This window comes from Enhydra lutris, unplaced genomic scaffold, assembly GCF_002288905.1.
Source record: "Enhydra lutris kenyoni isolate GAN:26980312 unplaced genomic scaffold, ASM228890v2 scaffoldscaffold74, whole genome shotgun sequence".
Taxonomy (NCBI): domain Eukaryota; kingdom Metazoa; phylum Chordata; class Mammalia; order Carnivora; family Mustelidae; genus Enhydra; species Enhydra lutris.
In genome coordinates, this window is record NW_019154158.1 from 5,690,212 (window position 1) to 5,713,934 (window position 23,723).

Consider the following 23,723-nt stretch of genomic DNA (forward strand, 5'->3'; position numbering starts at 1 on the left):
AACATGACCTGAGCCGAAAGCAGAGGCTTTAACCCACTGAGCCACCCAGGTGCCCCTGTACATCCATTTTTTTAAAGTGAAGGGTGTTTGTAGTTTTCTGCATATCGAAATTAAAACTCACCAGATTGGGGCGCCTGGGTGGCTCAGTGGGTTAAAGCCTCTGCTTTCGGCTCAGGTCATGATCCCAGGGTCCTGGGATTGAACCTCGCATAGGGCTCTCTGCTCAGCGGGGAGCCTGCTTTCCTTCCTCTCTCTCTGCCTGCTTCTCTGCCTACTTGTGATCTCTGTCAGTCAAATAAATTAAAAACAAAACAAAAACCAAAAACTCAACCAGATTTGGGTGCCTGGGTGGCTCTGTCATAAAGCATCTGCCTTCAGCTCAGGTCCTAATCCTGGGATCAAGCCCCACATCAGGCTTTCTGCTTGGTGGAAGCCGGTTTCTCCCTCTCCAGCTCTCCCTGCTTGTGTTCCCTCTCTTGCTGTTGTCTCTCTAAAGTGTAAAGTCTTTAAAAAAAAAAAAAAAAGACTCTAGATTATTAAAAATGGTATTTGGGAACAAATAATGGTTTCCATTTTGTCTTTTTAAGACAAACTAAGAAGTTTATTTATTTGTTTTAAAGATTTTTTTATTCATTTGATAGAGAGTGAACACAAGTGGCGGGGGTGGAAGAGGGAGAAGCAGGCTTCCCGCCGAGCAGAGAGCCAAATGTGGGGCTCGATCCCAGGACTCCGGGATCATGACCTGAGCTGAAGGCAGATGCCCAGTGATTGAGCCACCCAGGTGCCCCTACTTACTCGTTTGTTCATTCATTTATTTGATAGAGACACAGCGAGAGAGGGAACACAAGCAGGGGGAATGAGAGAGGGAGAAGCAAGCTTCCCGCTAAGCAGGGAGCCCAATGTGGAGCTCATCCCAGAACCCCAGGATTACGACCAGTGGCGAAGGCAGATGCTCAATGACTGAGCTACCCAGGTGTCCCAAGACAAGCTAAGAAGTTTTAGTCAAAACTATAGAAAATTTTAGGTTCTGCAAAATTCAGTTTTTTGAACTGCCCTGGCCCTAATGTTGAGTTTGGAAGCGCTTCTCGGAAGAGCACAGAATGTCCCACTGCGGGGGTGGGGAGGGCAGATTTTCTGTTTTGTCTTGTTTTAAGTAATGGATTATTGGCATAGCCTGTGTAGAGGTAAAAGAGACGTATTCATTTACATCTGTAGGTATTTACTGTTAATGTGAACTGGCTGACTTGCACAGCGGTTATGAATTTTGCCAATGTTAGTATAAGGCTAGAAATAAATCCAATATAATTAAGAGCTAGAGGTGCGCCTGGGTGGCTGGGGCTCTGCTCAGCGGGGAGCCTGCTTCCCTCTCTCTCTCTCTGCCTGCTTCTCTGCCTACTTGTGATCTCTCTCTGTCAAATAAAAATATTAAAAAAAAATTTAAGAGAGTTAAAGCTAAACTCGCTCCTCTTTTGGTTAATAGAAAAAAGAAATGTTGTGGTCCTCATAGAAGACAAGTGGGATCCAAACAATTGACTTGTCTTCCAGAGGACTGAATATATGAGTTTATTACTGGTTTAGGGTTAAGTATAGTGTCATCTCTTGTATTTTTGATGGTTTAGATCAGGATTGCCTAATAAACGTTGAGCTTTGCAAGTCAGAGATATCTCTGCCCCCACATGCTTGCTTTTAGAACTCTTTAAAAATACAAAAACCATTTTTTGGTTCCTGCACCAACCCCTGTTTTGGATCATTCAATATTGTTATTTGGAAAATGGTTGTATTCAGTTGCTAGAGCTGCCATAACAAAGTACCAGAGATGGGGTGACTTGAACGGGAGAAATTTATTTTCTCACAATTCTGGAGGGTGTATTCTGAGATCAAGCTGTCAGTAGGGTTGGTTTCTTCTGAGGCCTTTCTCCTTGGCTTGTAGGTGGTGCTCTCCTGTGTGTTCACAGGGTCTTCCTTCTGTGTCCTAGTCTTTTGTAAGGACACCAGTCATGTTGAATTATGGCCCACCCTAAGACTTAGTGTTTTTTGTTTTTTAAGATTTTATTTATTCATTTGAGAGGGAGAGCACAAGCAGGGGGAGAGATAGAGAGAGAGGGAGAAGCAGACTCTGCACTGAGCAGGGAGCCTGACGTGGAACCGGATCGCAGGATCCTGGGATCATGACCTGAGCCGAAGACAGTCGCTTAACTGTCTAAGCCACCCAGGCATTTCCTAAGACTTCGTTTTAATTTAGGGCGCCTGGGTGGCTCAGTGGGTTAAGCCTCTGCCTTGGGCTCAAGTCATGATCTCAGGGTCCTACGACTGAGCCCCACATTGTGCTGTCTCCTCAGCAGGGAGCCTGTTTCCCCTTCTCTCTACTTGCCTCTGCCTACTTGTGATCTCTCTCTTTCCCTGTCAAATAAATAAATAAAATCTTTAAAAAAATAAAATAAAAGACTTGGGCGCCTGGGTGGCTCAGTGGGTTAGGCCGCTGCCTTCGGCTCAGGTCATGATCCCAGGGTCCTGGGATCGAGTCCTGCATCGGGCTCGCTGCTCAGCAGGAAGCCTGCTTCCCTTCCTCTCTCTCTGCCTGCCTCTCTCCCTACTTGTGATCTCTCTCTGTCAAATAAATAAATAAAATCTTTAAAAAAATATATTTAAAAAAAATAAAAGACTTAATTTTAAAGATCCTCTGTTCAGGGGCGACTGGGTGGCTCCGTGGTTTACAGCCTCTGACTTCGGCTTTGGGTCACGATCCCAGGGTCCTGGGATAGAGCCCTGCGTCAGGCTCTCTGCTCAGCGGAGAGCCTGCTTCCCCTCTTCCCTCTGCCTGCCTCTCTGCCTATTTGTGATCTCTGTTTGTCAGATAAATAAATAAAATCTTTTTCTAAAAATATTATTTATTTATTTATTTATTTGACAGAGAGAGAGAGAGAGAGAGAGAAATCACAAGTAGGCCAAGCAACAGGCAGACAGAGGGAAGCAGGCTCCCTGCTGAGCAGAGAGCCTGATGGTGGGGCTCGATCCCAGGACCCTGAGATCATGACCTGAGCCAAAAGCAGAGGCTTAACCCACTGAGCCACATAGGTGCCCCCAATAAACAAAATCTTAAAAAAAAAATCTTTTCTTCAAATACAGCCTCATTCTGAAGTCTGGGAGGTTTAGGAGTTCAATATGAATTTGTGGGGGATACAGTTCAGCCCATAACAGTGATCGGACTCTAGAAAACATAACGTGATTTGAGGAAAGGGAAAAAAATTCTGTGGTTCCAATGTTCTCAATATGAACAAACTGAAGAGGTAATATGGTAGTTTTTTTTATATATAACTATTGTAATAACCATGTTACTATTAGTGTGCTCCTTCTCTGTTACTATAGACCCCTAATGTGCAACTTTTACAAGGTAAACATAGTCTTCAGATTATGTTAAGTTTGGCTACAAAAGCATTTATCAGAGTTTATCGAAATACCATTTGTAAAATGTATTAGGAATAAAATCTTTTCATTAACCAAGTATAACACAGTTTCAAAATTAGACTGAGTTACACCAGAGGAAGAAAGTATTCCCTGCCAGAATCATGTAATAACTTTTCTAAAAAGTACAGTGAAGGACGCCTGGGTGGCTCAGTGGGTTAAGATCGATCTCTCTCTCTCTGTCAAATAAATAAACAAAATCTTAAAAAAAATAAAATAGAAAGTACGGTGAACATAATTCCCCATCTACATGTCATCTAGATTCAGTGCTTAGCAGGCCTTTGTCACATTGCTTTGTCTACCCTCTTTTCCCTTTCTTGAATTCTTTTATTTTTATTTATTTAAAAGAGTTCACCTATTGGGTGGGGGAGCAGGGGAAAGGATAGAGGAAGAAACAGATACCCTACTGAGTGCAGAGCCTGACACAGGGCTCAATCCAGGACCCCAAGATCATGACCTGAAGTCAGATACTCCACAGACTGAGCCAAGCAGGTGCCCCCCTGCTGAAGCCATTTATTTATTTACTTAAAAAGACTTTTTGTTTTCAAATTAGCGAGCATGGTGTGGGGGTGGGGCAGAGGGAGAAGGAGAAGCAAGAGTGCCTGAGGCGGGGCTCGGTCTTGGGATCCGGTGATCACGACCTGAGCTGAAGGAAGAGGCTTAACCAAGTGAGCTACCCAAGTGTACCCCCCCAAATCTCATTTATTTAATTATTATTATTTTTTTAATGATTTTATTTATTTGACAGAGATCACAAGCAGGCAGAGCAGCAGGCAGAGAGAGAGAGGGGGAAGCAGGCTTCCTGCTGAGCAGAGAGCAGATGCAGGGCTTGGTCCCAGGACCCTGAGATCATGACCTGAGCTGAAGGCAGAGGCTTTAACCCATTGAGCCACCCAGGAGCCCCTCATTTATTTAATTGTTTTAAATATTTTATTTCTTTGACATTGAGAGAGCACAAGCAGAGGGAGAAGCAGACTCTCCACTGAGCAGGGATCCAGGTTCGGGGCTTCATCCCTGGACCCTGTGATTATGACCTGAGCTGAAGGCAGGCACTTAACCTGCTGAGCTACCCAGGTATCCCTCCCCTGAAGTCTTAAAGTAAACCCCATATACTTAAGTTTTCATCTTGAATGGACTTTTTTTTTTTTTTTCCATAAAAACAATTCCTTTCATGCTTAACAAAATAATGATTTTCATATTATCTAATACCCTGTCCATATTCAGATCTTCACAGTTTCAATAATCTCTTTATTATGTTTAGGTTGGTATAGAGATATAGCCTAGGTTTACCAGCTGTACATATTTGATAACTTAAATTTCTTTCTTCTTTTTCTAAGCTTTATTTATTTGAGAGGGTGGGCAGGGTGGGGGTTGGAGACTGAGAGAGGGTCTTAAGCAGACTCCTTCTCACTGAGTGGGGAGCCCAACTTGGGCTGGATCTCCCAACCCTGAGATCACTACCTGAGCTGAAGCCAAGAGTTGGACACTTAACTGACTGTGGCACCCAGGCACCTCTCTTCAGGTTTCTTTTAATCTAGAGCAGTTCCTCCTCCTCTTCATAGCCTTGATTTAACAGTATTCTGGATTTCTCACTTCCTCGTGGTATCATTTAAGTGGTTTCTTTTTCTCCTGTTCCTTGTAGACTGGCATTAAGTTTACTGTGGAGTGTATCATGTTGCATCAGATTGGGAGGCTTATGTCTGGTTGTCCCACTTTTCTAAGATGGATCCTAAGTTCTTTTTTTTTTTTTTTTAAGATTTTTTTTTTTATTTGACAGACCGAGATCACAAGCAGGCAGAGAGAGGAAGCAGGCTCCCTGCTGAGCAGAGAGCCCGATAAGGGGCTTGATCCCAGGAATCATGACCTGAGCCGAAGGCAGAGGCTTTAACCCACTGAGCCACCCAGGCGCCCCAGATGGATCCTAAGTTCTTTATCAGTTGGTGGTCTAATCACGTTTTATGGTTTCATCCATTGTTGATCACTGCCAAATCCATTTAAGGGTTGCAAAATGGTGACCCCCCCTCATCCTCCATTTTATTCCACTCCAAAGCTGAAAGTCTGTAAAGAAGTTTCCTTCATGAACTGGTCCTATTTCAGTTACCATGAATGAAGGTTCATTAAATGAAAAGAGGGAAAAATGCGTAATTCTTTAACTTGCTAATTTGTAGAGAATTGGCGCCTTAGCACCTTAGGGTGGGCTAGAGTTGTCATTGGCCAGCAGGGGGAGACCCTTATTGTTCCTGTGGTTTTGACTGACCTCATGGTTTTTAATAGCTTCATTTGCACAAGATGTCCCAACCTCATCTGTATTTCCCACCTCAGGACTGAGGTCAGCCATTTCTTTGTAGGAAACTTGGTTCCCTTAGTTGGAAATAGTATTTTGGTATTCATTGTTCAGATGGTTATTATGAGCACTTTTTAAACATAGGACTATATGGTCACTTCAGTTTGAAAATCTATGAACCTAAAACTAAAGGTTTTTTGTTTGTTTGTTTGTTTTAAAATTTTATTTATTTGACAGAGATCACAAGCATGCAGAGAGGCAGGCAGAGAAAGAGGAAGGGAAGCAGGCTCCCTACTGAGCAGAGAGCCCAATGCAGGGCTCGATCACAGGACCCTAGAATCATGATCTGAGCTGAAGGCAGAGACTTTAACCCACTGAGCCACCAAGGTGCCCCAAAACTATTTAAGGTTTTAATTATCTGTTAACAAATATTTTCAGTTAAAGACCCAATATGTTAACCACATTGAGAACACCATTTTGGTAAGAAAATGAGCTAGAAATAATTGTGTAATGTATTCATAATAACTTGTTTGTTAGCCATATTAACATACTGACATTATTTTTTTTTTTTTTTTTTAAGATTTTATTTATTTATTTGACAGAGATCACAAGCAGGCAGAGAGGCAGGTAGAGAGAGAGGAGGAAGCAGGCTCCCTGCTGAGCAGAGAGCCCGATGCGGGGCTCGATCCCAGGACCCTGAGATCATGACCTGGGCCGAAGGCAGCGACTTAACCCACTGAGCCACCCAGGCGCCCCACATACTGACATTATAAATGATTCCTTAGTCCAGCAGAAGTTTGGGTAGACTTGTCTTCAGAGGCATGTAAAAATCTGTTTTTTTTTTGGTGTTTTTGTTTTTGTCTTGATCTGTTGATAGATGCCTAAAGAAGTAACTTTTACTCTTGGTTATTTGCTGGTATTTAGACTTTGAAAACTGCCATCCGTAATTGTTAACCTACTTTGGATCTGATACCAATATCCCAGAGTGGAATATGACTAGTCAAGTTTAACAGTTGTGTAAAAATGCTGATGAGCAGTTGGCTGCAACTTTTTATAGGAGGGACTTGAAACTGCTACTCTTTAGGGTTGGGAATTTCAGAGCTTGGAAACAGTTCCTGCCATTTGAGTTTGTTTATGAGTAGTGCTGGAACATAACAATAATCATGTTTTTAATTTCTAGGTTTACAGAACAAGTTCAAAAAAGACAAAAATTCCTGTTTAGCCAGTAATTTCAATTTTTACATTATCAGAGCAGAACTTGCTTATTTTTAGAAAATAAGTGAACCCATTGAGAATGTTGTGGTTCTGCTTCCTTTCCCTCATTCTCTTTCTGGTTATTCTGTAGCAACAAGTCCTATTGGGGCATGTATGTGTGTGAATTCTAGGAATTTCTATGTGTATGAGGATTTTGTCTAAAGATTACAAAGAACAATTTTATTTTATTTATTTATTTTTGTAATTTGAGAATTTTGTTTTCTTGGAGTGCCTGGGTGGCTCAGTGGGTTAAGCCTCTGCCTTCAGCTCAGGTCATGATCTCAGGGTCCTGGGATCGAGCCCCACATCAGGCTCTCTGCTTGGCAGGGAGCCTTCTTCCCCCCTTCTCTCTCTGCCTGCCTCTCTGCCTACTTGTGATCTCTGTCTGTCAAATAAATAAAACCTTTTTTTTTTAATTTTTTTAAAAAAGAATTTTCTTGGGACACCTGGGTGGCTCAGTGGGTTAAGCCTCTGCCTTCAGCTCGTGATCTCGGTCCTGGGATCGAGCCCCACATCAGGCTTTCTGCTCGGCAGTGAGCCTGCTTCCTCCTCTCTCTGCCTGCCTCTCTGCCTATTTGTGATCTCTCTCTCTGTCAAATAAATAAATAAAATCTTTAAAAAAAAGAATTTTCTTATTCTATTTTTACATAATCTCTACACCCAACATAGGACTCAAACCTGCAACTCCAAGATCAAGAGATGCATGCTGTACTGACTGAGCCAGTCAGGCACCCCACAGAGGACAGTTTTAAAGAAACAGGGCATTTGGGTGGCTCAGTTGGTTAAGCATCCAACTCTTTTTTTTTTTTTTTTTTTTTTAATTTATTTATTTGACAGAGACCGACACAGCGAGAGAGGGGACACAAGCAAGGGAGCAGCAGAGGGAGAAGCAGGCTTTCCGCCAAGCAGGGAGCCTGATGTGGGGCTTGGTCCCAGAACCCTGGGACCATGACCTGAGCCGAAGGCAGACGCTTAATGACCGAGCCACCCAGACGCCCCTAAGCGTCCAACTCTTGATTTAAAAAAAAAAAAAAAAAAAAAAAAAAAAAAATTACTGTATTTACCATGTACATATGCAGTCTTTATCAACTATATTTGACTGCATTTGCGTCAAGCAGTTTTTAATCATGTTCTAAAACATAATTTTAATGGATGGGTAGAGCTCTAGGCAGCTTACACCATGAGGAAGACGGGTATGTTGCAGGAAACAGGAACAGAAGAGTAATAAAGAAAAAGCAAATAGTCCAGGCTTTTTCTAGTATAGTATCTATCAGATATATGTGTAGATAGAGTAGAAGATAAGGCTGTAAAAAAGCTTAATTCTTCAATGTCATTATTTAGAATTGTAAAAGTTTGTTAGGAAAATTGGTTTAAAAAATGGTTGCTTGATACAATCAGAAATAAGCTATAGACGAGAACTTTTTAAAAAACACTATCAGGGCGCCTGGGTGGCTCAGTGGGTTAAGCCACTGCCTTCGGCTCAGGTCATGATCTTAGGGTCCTGGAATCGAGTCCCGCATCGGGCTCTCTGCTCAGCAGGGAGCCTGCTTCCCTCTCTCTCTCTCTCTGCCTGCCTCTCTGTCTACTTGTGATCTCTCTCTGTCAAATAAATAAATAAAATCTTTAAAAAAAAAAAAAACACTATCAATTCTACCATCATCTCTCTTACCCCCTAGTTCCTAGCATTGTAAGTAAAAATGTTTAATACTGCATTTCAATTGATAGTGGATTAATTCTGTATGATATCTTAATTCTATGAAGTTGACATTTAGGAGCAAGTTTAAAGGAGTGGCAAATAAATTTTGATAGGGCTTCCTAATGGTTAACTCTATTGAGCATTGTTTCGTTTTTTTGTTTCATTTTTAAAATTCTTTCCTTTCGTGAAATCAGTATCACTTTGTTGTTTTAACTTTGAATGCAGCTGTTACTAAAGATGTATTTGAAATTACAATAAACTGCCTCAAGGTGCATCTGGGTGGCTCAGTCAACTCAGGTCTTGATCTTAGGATTGTGAGTTCAAGCCCTGCATTGGGCTTCCTGCTGCTCGCGGAGCCTAGTTATTATAATAATAACAATAATGATAATAAACAACTGCCTCAAAATACTCCTTGTTTGAGTGGGAGTATACTTACATGCCAAACTTTGGAGGTTATATAAATATTCAGTTAATGAATTCCAGGTTAACTTTGTCTAATTTTATCTCTCTGTAGGCAGCCTGCTTCTGCAAAGTGGTACGATCGAAGGGACTATGTCTTCATTGAATTTTGTGTTGAAGACAGTAAAGATGTTAATGTAAATTTTGAAAAATCCAAACTTACGTTCAGGTAAATCACCATTTTACATCATTGAGTAAAAAGCTTGTTAGACAACTGACTGACTTTGGCTTGCTTGTTTTATGTTTTCACTGAAGTTATTACTAATCTATCTCTCTGAAGATAAAGGCTCATTTTTTTTTTTTTTTTTTTTTTACACAGTTGTCTTGGAGGAAGTGATAATTTTAAACATTTAAATGAAATTGATCTTTTTCACTGTATTGATCCAAATGTAAGTAATCTTGATGCTTTAATCCCAATTTAAATCTGAGGAAATGGACATACACCAAGTACTCCTTTTAGCAGTAAGCAGTAATTGTTTTTCTTAACAGTTCAGAAGCTGACTAGGCGTATTTATATTTTTGCAATATTTCCTGCTTAGAACTACTTCTCTGCATACTCTTTTTGTTCTTGCTATCACTGTTTGGACTTGGGGCAGTATTCTTGAGGCTTGTCTTAATCTAACTTTATAGAATCTTAAAATTACTCTATGATTATATCGTATTTAGTTAAATTTTTTAAGGTTTTATTTTATTCACCTGTGCAGGGAGGGAAAAGTTTTTTGCAATTTGGGTAGCTAATGAAATTTTTAGTACTCTAGGGGATGTTTCTTTTAAGTTTAGAGAAAATGTAGGGAGAGAAGTTAGAAAAGAGAGTTGAGGAATGACAAGTGGCTTTCTATTCTATAGTGATATTGGAGAGAGAAATGGTGTGATAGTGCTTTTGTTTTTGTTTTTAGGATTCCAAGCATAAAAGAACGGACAGATCAATTTTATGTTGTTTACGAAAAGGCGAGTCTGGCCAGTCATGGCCACGGTTAACAAAAGAAAGGGCAAAGGTATGTGTCTTTTTTTTTTTTTTGGAGAGGGAAAGTGTAACATTTTTATTTTAAGTAATAAAAGACACATATGTTTGGCATGAGGAATATAATATTTCTGTTTCATAGTTAAGTGTTATTAAAGTCTTGTGTTCTATGTTTTTTTCCTTCTTTGGGTTTTATTAGTTACAACTTAAACCAAAGGTGGTCAGAATAAAGTCAGTCAGTAGTTGTTACAGAATCTCTTGCTGAATTGAAGAGGCAGATTTTTCTTAGAAGGTTTTATAAGTTCTATGGGAGCATATTTTGGTGCTACAAAAAAAAAGTCAGTTGTATCTGAGAATAGTTCCTAGCAATGAATTTTGTTTGTTTTTAAAGTAGGCTCCACGCCCAATGTGGAGCCTGATGTGGGGCTTGAACTCACAACTGTGAGATCAAGACCTGAGCCAAAATCAAGAGTCAGAGGCTTAACTAAAACTGAGCCACTCAGGTGCCCCTGTTTTTGGTTTTGTGTGGGTTTTTTTGTTTGTTTTAAACTAGGATTTTTCAACAACTGTGAAAGGAGCTTTGTGAAAGTATTTTGCTGCATTTGACCTCATTCTGATTTTTCTGGTCTATTCTTTTTTCATATGTTAATTGCATGTCTCAATAGTATGAACCCACAGTTCCAAAAATACAGTTTTAAGGTATATAGCTGTAAGTTTAAGTTAATGTAATTATAGGATTATGTTTGTATTGATCTGTAGCTTAATTGGCTTAGTGTGGACTTCAATAATTGGAAAGACTGGGAAGATGATTCAGATGAAGACATGTCTAATTTTGATCGTTTCTCTGAGGTAAGTTCTTATAAATGCATTTTGCCACCTCAGTACATTCTATGTGAACTTAATTTGGTTTTAAAGCTCCTATTGATATTTAAGGCTTGAATGATTTTACTTCAGAGGTCATTCTGCAGCAAAACAAAGTAAGATCTTAACAGTGGCCATTTAATCCTGATGTTTAACATTCTTTTATAATTTTTAAAAGAGTTAGTGGTAAGTACTAAAGATGTATAAAGACAAAAAATTTTGTCAGTGCAGTGTAGCTAATTTGGTGGGGTTGTTGGTTTGTTTTGTATCTAGTTCTTATTCTAGCATTGAGACTGATTTTTTTAGGAACATGGATAAGTTTGCATTTTAGAGCCATGTAATATGAATATAAACCTTTAAACATAAAAATGGGTAGTGAGGTGCGCATGATGAGTGGTGTGTAAGGATGTTCTAGTTTGCAAAATCAAGGAAAGGATTTAAGTAAGTATTTTTCCAAGATGTCCTCCAAATACGTATTGCTATGGCCAAAGAGAAAAAGTCATCAATCTCCCTTTAGGTATTATGAGGTAAATGTACAGCAGTAAAGCTGATTAGAAAAAGCACATTAGGTTGTAAGTTGAAGATGAAATCCATTTCATGGCAATTTGAAATTTTAATTGACTGGATTTTGTTTATATTTCTTCTTTGAAAACTAATAGCTGAAAAGTAGGAGTCATATATGCAACTAACTGCTTATTCAGCATCTCCTCACGTGGTTGTGGCACCTTGATTTCAAATTAGAGGGAAAGGGGGGATAGGAAGATTGTTTTCAACTATGCTGTTCCTACTCCTGTTCCTACTCCTTACCTGTAGTAATTGGTCCCAGCTGTGCATGACAGAGCTTAACACTGTCTCTTTCACTGTCTCTCTCCAGTATAGCATTAACAGCTATCTTTTGTTCTGTTTTTTGTTTTTACCTCCTTAATAGTTCTTGAGTGTATTCAGTTCGTTCTATCTCTATTGCCATTGTATCCTCAACAGCTAGCATTGTGCTTGGCACATTTTGAGCATTTTTTCCTGCTCAAAGAAACTTAACCGAAGTGTTCAACAGTTCTGTAGGGAAACTCTTTCCTAGTTATTCATATTATTCGATACTGGGTTGCCCAGAACTTTTATACTGAGCAGTTTTATGGATAGGTACCTTTTAAAGGCCTCTTCTAACCCTAAAGTGCAAATAAGCATAGATTCTGGAAGTTTTAAAATTTTTTCATAAAGTTACATATGGTTATGTGAATATTTAAAATTGTAAAAAAATTTACAGAACAGTTGTAGCTTGGGGACATAAGTCCCTTCCCATCTGTTAATAGTTTAGTTTGGTTATTCGTATCTTTTTAAGTAATAATACTGCTTGCTTTATAATCAGGAACTAAAGATAGGAAATTAGTACTTCATGTAAGTATGTTTTTTTGTTAGTACCAATGTGTTGTGAGTATACAAGAGTATCTGTATATACAAATGTCATTACTCTCCTTAGTATATACATTTTATTTCAAGAATTACATATATTTTCTGTTTATAACACATTACTTATTCCTCTTTAGTCTTTGATTTAGTATTCGGGCCTTTTTATACAGCCAAATCATCCTGAAGGTCTTTATTTTAAATCATTTATTGGTTCTTCACAATATTTAAAACTAATGAGAATACCATAATACATGTGCCACCTAGCTTAAGATACAAAGCTTTACAACTACAGATGAATCCCATTCTTTTCTTTAGGCACCAGAGGTAGACACTGTTCAGGATTTCAGTATTTAATTTCTACATCCTACATAAATATCTTGCTGGATAAGTTTTAACAACTTCACTTTTCTTCAATGAGAACTTAGTTTTCCTACAAGTTGTCAGGATTTTATGTGATTACCTAGATAATCTACCTTTTCAGAAAGGAAGGTGCTTAACATTTGTTTTGCTTCTTTTATTGGTGGAAATCTATGACAGGCTTAAGGTTTATTCTGGAGCTTGCAACCTAATAACTAGGGCTTAATTTATAACATCATTTTTAAAACTAATTTTTACACTTCAAATAGATGATGAACAACATGGGTGGTGATGAGGATGTAGATTTACCAGAAGTAGATGGAGCAGATGATGTAAGTCTATAAATTCTTTTCTCTGTTTACTTAAATAGTAAGAAACAATGTATTTATAGGTTGTTTCATATAGATTCAGGATTGCTTTTTTTTTGCCACTTCTTGGTTTTTGTTTTTGTTTTTCTCTAAGAAATACAGGGAAAAGAAATTTTTGAAATGTGCTCATTTTTGAAGGATAGGTATCTGCTAGGGAACAGGTGTCCTATGATTAGTTTGACTAAGTTAAACAGGTTTTGCAGCAGGATTGGTCAGAAACCATAAAGTAAATAGATGGATGTTGCGAATCTGTAAGAAGGATAAACTTGATCCCTTCTCTCAACATTCCCTCGGCTGGCATCCTGCTAACATCTTCAAGAAAGTTGCTCAGTACAGTTTGAAAAATACTTAGACAGTTCAGCAGCTAGGATTGGAATTCATTGTCTTATGTCAGTCCAGTGGTTTTCACAGTGAGCCGTTTTCCTCTTCCATTGAATGCCAAGAGAGAAGAGAAACCATTTTATGCCAAGTTTCAGTCTGGTTGATAGGAAGGGATTTAAAGGATGAGCACCAATCAGAAGGCACACAACTTACAGGAAAGTAGATCCTCAGCTGTATGTCTCTTCATCTTAAGTAAACTTGTTCTTAAGTTCAGTAATTAAATTCATAAGCTTGATACAATCACATATCTTTGCTACTTTAATAAAAGTACAGTGCCTCAGCTTTTTAAGGCAAACAGCAGAGTAATGTTTAATCAACTTAGTAATTCTTAAAATTATTCTTCTGCAGGATTCACAAGACAGTGATGATGAAAGTAAGTATCTTTGTAAAAAAGATGTTTACGCTGTGGTATTTCACATCAAAGACCACAAACTCTCAAAATAGAGATGTTAACTTCTTTACAGTTCTTGGAAGAAAAATTATTTCTTCACAGCCTCTAATAAGATATCCAAAGCAGAAATTTGAATGATTCAAATTTTACATTAAAAAAGACAAATACTTAATCTGGCAGGGTTAAGGTGGTTTTTCCAGGGTGAGACTTACCCATTGCACTCCGGATGTGCTGACCCCTACGATTTCCCCAAATGTGGGAAACTCACCTGCATAATTTGTGGTAGTCGGGGACTGGGTTTGCGTTTTCCCCTGTTTAAAAGAAGAAAAAAAAAAGACAATTCCCTAGGAAACTATTTAACTCTTGTTGACCTTTTTTTTTTTCTTTTTTTTTCTTTTTTTTTTAATAAAACTTTGAAGTTGATTGTTTCCTTGTACTTCATTGCTAATCTTTTTAAAATCTTTCAGAAATGCCAGATCTGGAGTAAAGAATGTTGTCATCACCGGATTTTGAGAAAAGAAAAGTAACTTCTCTGCAAGATTTCATAATTGAGAGAATTCCTGAGTCGATAGCTCTAAAGGCAGATGCTGTATTTGCCTCCTTTAACCCATTTTTCAACCTGTTTGTTTTTTTAAAGGCTTCACTAAGGGTTGATACGTACCATTGTATGGGGCAGTTTTAAGTCAGCTAAGGCAATAACCTTATGCATGAACTTTTCCCAAACTTCCATGATGCTGTTGAGGTCCTAGGCAATTGACACAGCAGTTGTGATAAATAAAAACATTTCACCTCAGTCTCCTTTACTTCATAACATAGATACTGACATGATAGGAAGCTCTTGGCTTAGAAGAAAGATAACTAAATTTTAGATTTTAGAAAATGGACTCAAAAGTGGCTGATGAAACAAATTGGTTGATACCTTAATCTTGGTAACTTGTCCTCTGGTATATCCTCCAGGATTATTCCACTAAAGTTTTTATTTTTCAAAGAATTTACTTCACATTATTGTAAGTAATCACTTGTCAGTGTTCCAGATGTATCTTAGCTAAAACTAGTGAATGCCCTAACTTAGATGGTTTTGAAGCCTGTACATTTGGTATTGTTTGACCCTTAAACTTTTACATCTCTTAGCATGGAGGACGAAGAAAGGCTGTACATTGTTGCTTGAGAGTCTGTACATTTAGACCAAATTGTATTTACACTGTCAGTATGGCAAATGAGTGGAAAAAAAATGTTAATACACTATTGGATTTTTTATTTCTTTTTTTGATTCAGCTTATCCCAGGCTGAAAACCTCAATTTATGTTCATGACAGTGGGGATTTTTTTTTTTTTTTTTTTTAATGTCTACATTCTTTCTAATAAACTGTTGGAAGACTTTTGGCTGTCCTTTTAAGTGTCTGGTTTACTGTAATTTCATGTATTACCATTTACTGGAATGGACTTTTTATTTTTACTTGAGGAAAATTTTGTGAATATTCCTCTGGGGGGAAAAAGGCTTGCTGTAATGTCAGGAAACCTTTTAAAAGTGGATCTGTAATAGCAAATTGTAGATGCACTTTGCAGCGGTTGGAAAAGAAAGTGTTGTGATTTGATTGAAATAAAACTAAATGTGTTGTCCTCCTGTAAATCTTTGAGCTTCTGCATTTTGGCAGTTTTTATTCCCTCTAACTTCTCTGTATTTGTTATAGCATAGAAATGGTTTCTATTTCAGTATTTCATAGAAGTGGTTCCTATTTTAGTATTTCTTTATGTCTGACATTAAGGATATGTGTTACAGGCAGTATTAAGGGCCGGGGATATAAAGACAGTCCTTCAGGTACTTGCTGTGCTCAGGGGGTCACAGGCTAGGCACAGGAGACAAATACCGAACAAAAACTTGAGAGATGGTGAAGTATGCCATAATAGGTTTACATAGGGCATTATGGTGATGTAGAAGGAAAACACAACCTTTTTCCCTTCCCCTGTTGAGTATATGACTTTCCAGAGTGATACTCAAAACCATTTTCTTGAAATGCTACAACTAGAAAATCTACTTTCCAGGAGGCCTGGGCATAACACTTGGTATTCAACTCTGTTTTATTATGTTACAGAAGAATAACATGGGTTCTGGTTCTGTTAAGGAATGCAGTTTGTTCAAACCCTAGATTTTTTCACATTGGGAGGTATGTTTGAACTTCTATAGTTTTTTTAAGTTATTGTTTTAAACTTGGTTTCCTTTGGGCACCAGCTCTTGCTGTCCACAGGTCCCCACCTTTTGCAACAAAAAAATAACAAAAAACTTGGTCTCCTTTGGAGCATACTGAAGGCATTAGTATGACTGATAAGAAGTGTAGCTCTTAGCTTCAGGGAAATATTTAAAAAGTTGAACTACATTTTTAGTCTAGTTCTCTTTTGTCAATGAGTTCTAGAAGTTAGATTCATTAAGGGTTCGTTGGTTTTATCACCAGCCATTAAGCTGTAGCAATAAGAAAGTATAGTTTGATGGATATCTGATTGTATCCTGTGTCTCCTAAGATTTTCTAAAGTTATTTTGTGTTCAAACACTTGAATATTATTTTATTACCCTTATTGCTCACTCAGATACCAAGCCTTGTGTATGGCATCAGTAGGCCAGAACTTGAGGAGAAATATTTGTCCTTGTTATCTCATATCTGAATTGTAATTATTGCTTTAAAGAGAACTGGAGAGAGGATCACTTGAGTAGATTTTTTTTTTTTAGATTTTTATTTATTTATTTTACAGAGTAATCACAGGTAGACACATGTAGGCAGAGAGGCAGCGAGAGAGAGAGGAGAGCAGAGAGCCTAATGTGGGGCTCGATCCCAGGACCCTGGGATCACGACCTGAGCCGAAGGCAGAGGCTTAACCCACTGAGCCACCCAGGCACCCCCACTTGAGTAGATTTTTAGTTTGAATAGCATGTATTCCCATAGTATGTCCATTTGATAATGTGGTGAATACAGGTGCTTATATGCAACTTCCTAAACTGTAAAGTTACCTCCAAGGAAGAGAAGGAAGGCCATTAGTTGCTATAATTGCATGAAGGTTTTATCTATTAATTTAGTTTGAACTGGCTTTAATTTCTTCTCTTTGATGGGAATCTTTTGATAAACAACTGATACTGAACATCTATGCTAATCTCAATGCTGTTGTTAGCAATGGCTCACTAAGCATGAGAGCATGAAGGCTGGGAAAGAAAGGTGAGGCAGACACCTTGTCTGAGGCCTGCTCTAGCCCCCTAAGTTATTTTATCCTAGTTTATGCTATTCAGGCCTGTGGATTTGAAATTAAGACATTAACCACACTTTAATAATCATCATTGGAGGTCTGTTTGTCCCAGAAGAGTGAGGGACATCATATATCACCAGTGAATCTCCAGTTCTTAAGATAGCACCTGACATGTAGAGGCTTAGTAAATAATTGTTGAATAAATACAGCTCAGAAATAGCATGGGTAATGTTTTCTGAGTGGGTCTGGAGCTAAGGAAACAAGTTAACCCAGTAATTCAGATGTCAAAAATAAAGGTAAATTTGCACCCTGGCAATGGGACCTGGAGAAAGATGTCCAGAGATAACATAGCTGGTCAAATATGGTATGATGACAATTCATATAAGATACTGCCAGTCTTGCTTTGGTCTTAGCAGTCTTTTCTAAAGTAAAAACCAAATCCTGTCCCTTTTTTACAAGTTCTGTTGTCAGTAGTTTCGTTGTTTATGTGAAGAACCTATCCAGAACTTTAACCTAAATTTCTTTAGCCTGAAATCCAGTGACCTTCACTTTTTTTTTTTTTTAAAGATTTTATTTATTTGACAGAGTGAGATCACAAATAGGCAGAGAGGCAGGCAGAGAGAGAGGGGGAAGCAGGCTCCCCGCCAAGCAGAGAGCCAGATGTGGGACTCGATCCCAGGACCCTGAGATCATGACCCGAGCCGAAGGCAGAGGCTTAACCCACTGAGCCACCCAGGCACCACTGACCTTCACTTTTCATACTCCATTATAACAGCCCGTTTCCATGGCTATGTGTTGAAATGATCACAAGTTCAGAAGTAAGAGAACTCAAGTGTCTTCTGCTATGAGAACAGCCTTATTGAGTATATATTTGTCCCTCAACTATTCTTTTTTTTTAAGATTTTATTTATTTGACAGAGATCACAAGTAGGCAGAGAGAGGAGGAAGCAGGCTCCCTGCTGAGCAGAGAGCCCGATGTGGGGCTCGATCCCAGGACCCTGAGATCATGACCTGAGCTGAAGGCAGAGGCTTTAACCCACTGAGCCACCCAGGTGCCCACCGTTGTTTTAAAAAATAATAAAGATTTATTTGAGAGAGAGCATGAGTGGGAGGGGCAAAGAGAATCTAAAGCAGATTCCGTGCTGAGCATGAAGCCAAACACAGGGCTTAATCTCATGACCCAAGCCAAAACCTAGAGTTGGACGCTCAACCAACTGCATCACTTGGGTCCCCCAAGATTTTTTTTTTCAAAGATTTTATTTATTTATTTGATAGCACAAGCAGGCAGAAAGGCAGGCAGAGCCAGAGAGAGAAGCAGGCTCCCCAATGAGCAAGGAGCCCAATGCGGGGCCTGATCCCAGGACCCTGAAATCGTGACCTGAGCCGAAGGCAGCAGCCCAACCCACTGAGCCACCCAGGCACCCCCCCCCAAGATTTTATTTTTAATCTTAGCACCCAACCTGGGACTTGAACTAACAACTTGGAGATCAAGAGTTGCACACCCAATGGACTGAGCCAACCAGGCGCCCCAACCATTGCTTGCTCTTTGTTTTCAAAACTAGTTAGCCTCACAGCTCTAGTTTCATCCTCTTTTCTGTATCCGTGGTTCATCTCGAGTCCAGTGGTTCTCAGCATAATCAGAATCATGGGGCTTTGTGATAAAGTGGATTCCTAGGTCCCAATGCCAAATACGCTTTAGTAGGTCCATAAAGGGACCAGGAATTTCCACTTCTAACTTATACTTGACATAGTAATTTCTGACGTATGATCCCTGGGCTTAGCATACGTCTCCCATAGGAACTTGCTAGAAATACAAATTCTGGGGTGTCTGGTGGCTCAGTTAAGTGTCTGCCTCCAGCTCAGGTCATGATCTCGGGGTCCTGGGATTTAGCCAGCACCAGGTCCTCTACTCAGTGGGGAGTCTGCTGCTCCCTCTGCCCCGCCCCCCAGTTGGGTTCTTTCAAATAAAATACTAAAAAAATACAAATTCTAGGCCCCCAAATAGGCCTACTGAGTCAAAATGAGAGGGTAGAGGCCAGTGATCTGTTTTAAGACCTCTTAAGTTTGACAGTGACTTTTAGATCAATCTAAAATGCAAATTCTGAATTGGTGGTACACACATCAGCTCTGTCCAGTGTGACTTTCTGACAAAGGAAATGTTCTACATCTTTATTGTCTGATAGAGTAGCCAGTAGCCACATAGTTACCGAGAATCTGACATGTGGCTAATGTGACTGACATACTGAGATTTTAATTTTTCTAAATTTAAATATTTTTTTTTCCATTTATTTGACAGATCACAAGTAGGCAGAGAGGCAGGCAGAGAGAGAGAGAGGAGGGGGAGGCAGGCTCCCTGCTGAGCAGAGAGCCCGATGCGGGACTCGATCCCAGGACCCTGAGATCATGACCCGAGCCGAAGGCAGAGGATTCAACCACTGAGCCACCCAGGCGCCCTAATTTTTCTAAATTTAAATAATCCCATATATCTAGTGGTTGTCATAATGGCTAGAGTAGACTTAGATTGTTCCTGGCCCATTCATTGATACAATTTATTAATTAGATCTTACTAATGCTGTGGGGAAATCCCTCCAGTCATAAAGTCTAGAAGCTTATAAAGGAAAAGTTCATGAATCTGACATTAAACATTAACATAGGTCAGGGCACCTGGTTGGCTCAGTTGGTGGAGCATGTGACTCTTGGCCTCAGGGTTGTAAGTTTGAGTCTCACGATGGGTGTAGAGATTACTTAAAAGTAAAATCTTAAAAACAGAGGTCCAAAAATGCTATTAGGGGGCACTTGGCCAGCTCAGTTGGTTGAGCATCCAATTCTTTTAATTTGAGAGTGCAGAGCAAGAGAGTGCATCAGCCAGGTTCGAGGAGCAGGGGTAGAGGGAGAAGCAGACTCTCCCATGGAGCAAGGAACACAATGGGGCTAGATCCCAGAACCATGGGACTATAACCTGAGCTGAAGGCAGACGCTGAACCACCTGAGTCACCCGGGTGCCCCTGAGCATCCAATTCTTGACCTCAGCTCAGATCCTGATTTCAGGGTCACAAGTTCAAACCCTGGGCTAGGCTCCTTAAAAAAAAAAAAAAAAAAAATGCTGTTAGGTTAAGGGATAAGTGATGTACTAAAAAATATGTAACAACATTAAAAAGTGTTTGAAGGGCACTTAATCATGACAAGCCCAGAGGAAAAGTAATGGGCAAAAGATAGGAACAAGGAATCTGAAGAAATAAAACTGGCAAATTAACAGGAAAGTTCTAGCTTAGTAGAAATCCGGGAAATGCAAATTCATTCAGTGAAGTAATTTCGTTAATATTAGCCACATTTTTAAAAATTTTGGAACGATTCTGGAACCTGGTAAATCAGCAAGATGGTTTTAGAAGACCATTTAGCTGAATCTCGTTTAAATGAAATAATTTAAGCCAACATTACTTGGAATCTATGAAGAATCATTAGTGTACACAAATATGTGTACAAGATTTTTTTTTATCCATTGTTGCAAGAACAGCCATTTGAAACAATCCAAATGAACGTTAATGGGGTTAAATAAATTACACATTTTTTTAAATTAATTATTTGACAGAGATCACAAGTAGGCAGAGAGGCAGGCAGAGAGAGAGGAAGGGAAGCAGTCTCCCCGCTGAGCAGAGAGCCCGATGTGGGGCTCGATCCCAGGACCCTGAGATCATGACCGAGCCAAAGGCAGAGGCCTGAACCCACTGAGCCACCCAGGCACCCCTAAATTACACATTCTTAAGCATAATGTATAGTCATGATCAATAATGTAAATGTATTGGGGCACCTGGCTGGTTCAGTCAGTAGAGCATGTGGCTCAATCTTGGGGTTGTAAATTTGAGCCCCATGTTAGATGTAGAGATTACTAAAAAAAAAAATTTGAAAAAAGAAAACTGTTTTTTAGTGGAAGTGTGCTTCCGCTGAGGTTTAAAAAAGTTCCAGAGGCATATCTATGTTCTCTGTATATGGAATGGATAGAAAGTGAATGGGGTATAAAGAGAACTTTCGGTGGTTATTTCTGGGAAGGAGGAGTGAGTCTTTGGGTTAGTGATACTGATGAAAGGATTTATTCTTATCCTGTGTATCTAGAATGTATATTTATGTGTAAAGAAACAAAAACCAAAATTGTGGTCTTACAAGAGAAGATTGGATTTCTGAGCCAGAACTTTGTAAGGTTTGCGATTTGGGAATGAAATTTGGGGATGACTGAGGAGTTAAGATTAAGTGAAATGTGAATGTAAAACTAAGTGGAATTAAGAAGCTAAAGAATTCTGAAACTACAGTAATGAATGGATTGTTTTCATGAATCTGGAATAACCCCAAATGATAAGAAATGTAGAGATAAAGACATAGTCAACACCAGAGTACTGGAAGAATGTGGGCATGGCCATTGTGGAAAGCCATAAAACAAGTTGTTGGAAAATGTAGTTTTGACTTTAAAATGAGTAAGGTTTTCAGTCATAAATTATGCAATCATTTGGAATTAATTTCAGGTAAGAAGCCAGATTAGGTCTTTGTGGCTCCTACTGTCCCATAAAAAGTAGCTTGTACTTCACATAAAATATTTACCTTAGTCTATCTGGGAATCAAGAAACATGAAATAGGACCAAAACATATCAGAACTCTAAAATAGATGACACTGTTCAGAAAGGCTTATTTCATTCCAAGCTAATCAAGTTCATTTACATTTATTTTATTTTTTATATTTTTTAAAGATTTTATTTATTTATTTGACAGAGAGAGATCACAATTAGACAGAGAGGCAGGGGGAGAGAGAGAGAGAGAGAGGGAAGCAGGCTCCCTGCCGAGCAGAGAGCCCGATGCGGGACTCGATCCCAGAACCCCGAGATCATGACCTGAGCCGAAGGCAGCGGCCTAACCCACTGAGCCACCCAGGCGCCCCTACATTTATTTTAGTATGATTTACAAATTTAGCAGATTCTCTAGTTTCACAACAGGACATAAACTTGTGAGGGTAATCATTGACAGCAAAAATAAAATTGAGCATAGTGGGGAAACAGCTCATCTGCCTTAACACTGAAAGTATTTAGAATTGGAATGTGATTCAAAGATATTTAATGAGGGGCGCCTGGGTGGCTCAGTGGGTTAAGCCTCTGCCTTCGGCTCAGGTCATGATCCCAGGGTCGTGGGATCGAGCCCCACATTGGGCTCTCTGCTCTGCAGGGAGCCTGCTTCCTCCTCTCTCTCTCTCTCTCTGCCTGCCTCTCTGCCTACTTGTGATTTCTGTCTGTCAAATAAATAAATAAAATCTTAAAAAAAAAAGATATTTAATGATAACCCAAATGTCCAAGAAAAAGTTAATTACTTGATAATCTGCTAAGAGGACAAAGAAATGTGTGATACATTTTAAAAGGTAATGAGCTTTAAGTAATCTGGAAACTTGGGAAAATCTTTGACACCTGGGTTTAGTTAAGTGTACCGATGGTTAATAAAATTTTGGCAAAGACCAAAGTTGGTGATGCAAAATGAAAGGATCTTAACACTAAGTCAACAGTAAGTAAAATTACTAGCTAACACAAATACAGTACTAATAATGTGCCAGGGATTGTTCTAAATACTTCTTTCATTATTATTAATCTTAAGTCTCAATCCTATGAGATTATTCCCATTTTATTACCTCTTTTATAGATGAGGAAAGTAATGTTCAGAGAATTTAACTTCCCGATGACATCTAGTAAGTAGCAAAAACGATTTTAACCTAGACAGTCTGGCTCCAGTGACAGTACTCTGAGGGCTATCTTGGCCTATTTACAGAAATTTCAACTCTAACAATTGAGGGAGGCTAATAAAATATACAGGACCCGAGGCGCCTGGGTGGCTCAGTGGGTTAAAGCCTCTGCCTTCGGCTCAGGTCATGATTCCAGGGTCCTGGGATCGAGCCCCGCATCGGGCTCTCTGCTTAGCAGGGAGCCTGCTTCCTCCTCTCTCTCTCTTCCTGCTTCTCTGCCTACTTGTGATCTCTGTCAAATAAATAAATAAAATCTTAAAAAATATATGTATATATATATATAGGACCCTATTAACTGGGATGCTGCCCAGCGTAATGGAAAGTGCATGGATCATAAATCAAAAATGTGTGTCATGTCTTACGATGCAGCCCACTGAAATTATCTTTGATCTGCCTTTGCCATGGGATGAATTCCTAGTTGCCAAATATTACTAATTGGTTCTTTTCAGTCCTTATTTTATTGGATATTTATTGTGATTGATGTTATTGACCACTTTCTCAACATTTTCTTTCCTGATTTTTTTTTTATTTCCTGATTATTTTTTTAAGATTTATTCATTAGAGAAAAAGCGGGGGACAGGGGAAGAGGGATACCAGGAATCTCCAGCTGACTCCCTTTTGAGTGCAGAACCTGACGTGGGGCTTGGTCTCAAGACTGAGACCAAGACCTGAGCAGAAATCAAGAGTCAGATGCCCAACCAAAAGCGCCACCCAGGTGCATCTCCCCCCACCCCCCGCCCCGCTCCCCGCCTTTTTTTAAGGTTTTTTGTTTGTTTGTTTTCCATTTTAGAGATAGAGCAAGCTTGAGCAGGGGGAGGGGCAGAGGGAGAAGGAGAGAATCCACA

The 23,723-nt window shown here is 39.3% G+C and overlaps 1 protein-coding gene across 3 annotated transcripts in view; it reads left to right on the forward strand.

Annotated features, from left to right (window-relative positions):
• Positions 1-15,512, forward strand: part of LOC111160212 (prostaglandin E synthase 3) — a 24,176-nt gene extending 8,664 nt beyond the window's left edge. The window contains exons 2-8 of one of the 3 annotated variants that reach the window (XM_022523118.1): positions 9,211-9,324; positions 9,475-9,544; positions 10,052-10,150; positions 10,876-10,965; positions 13,008-13,070; positions 13,836-13,860; positions 14,346-15,512. In XM_022523118.1, coding sequence (XP_022378826.1) covers positions 9,211-9,324; positions 9,475-9,544; positions 10,052-10,150; positions 10,876-10,965; positions 13,008-13,070; positions 13,836-13,860; positions 14,346-14,365 — 481 coding nt within the window. In that variant the 3' untranslated portion in view covers positions 14,366-15,512. The remainder of the gene's footprint in view (positions 1-9,210; positions 9,325-9,474; positions 9,545-10,051; positions 10,151-10,875; positions 10,966-13,007; positions 13,071-13,835; positions 13,861-14,345) is intronic. The other 2 variants (XM_022523120.1, XM_022523121.1) reach the window with 2 other exon arrangements.
• The last annotated feature ends 8,211 nt before the right edge of the window (positions 15,513-23,723 follow it).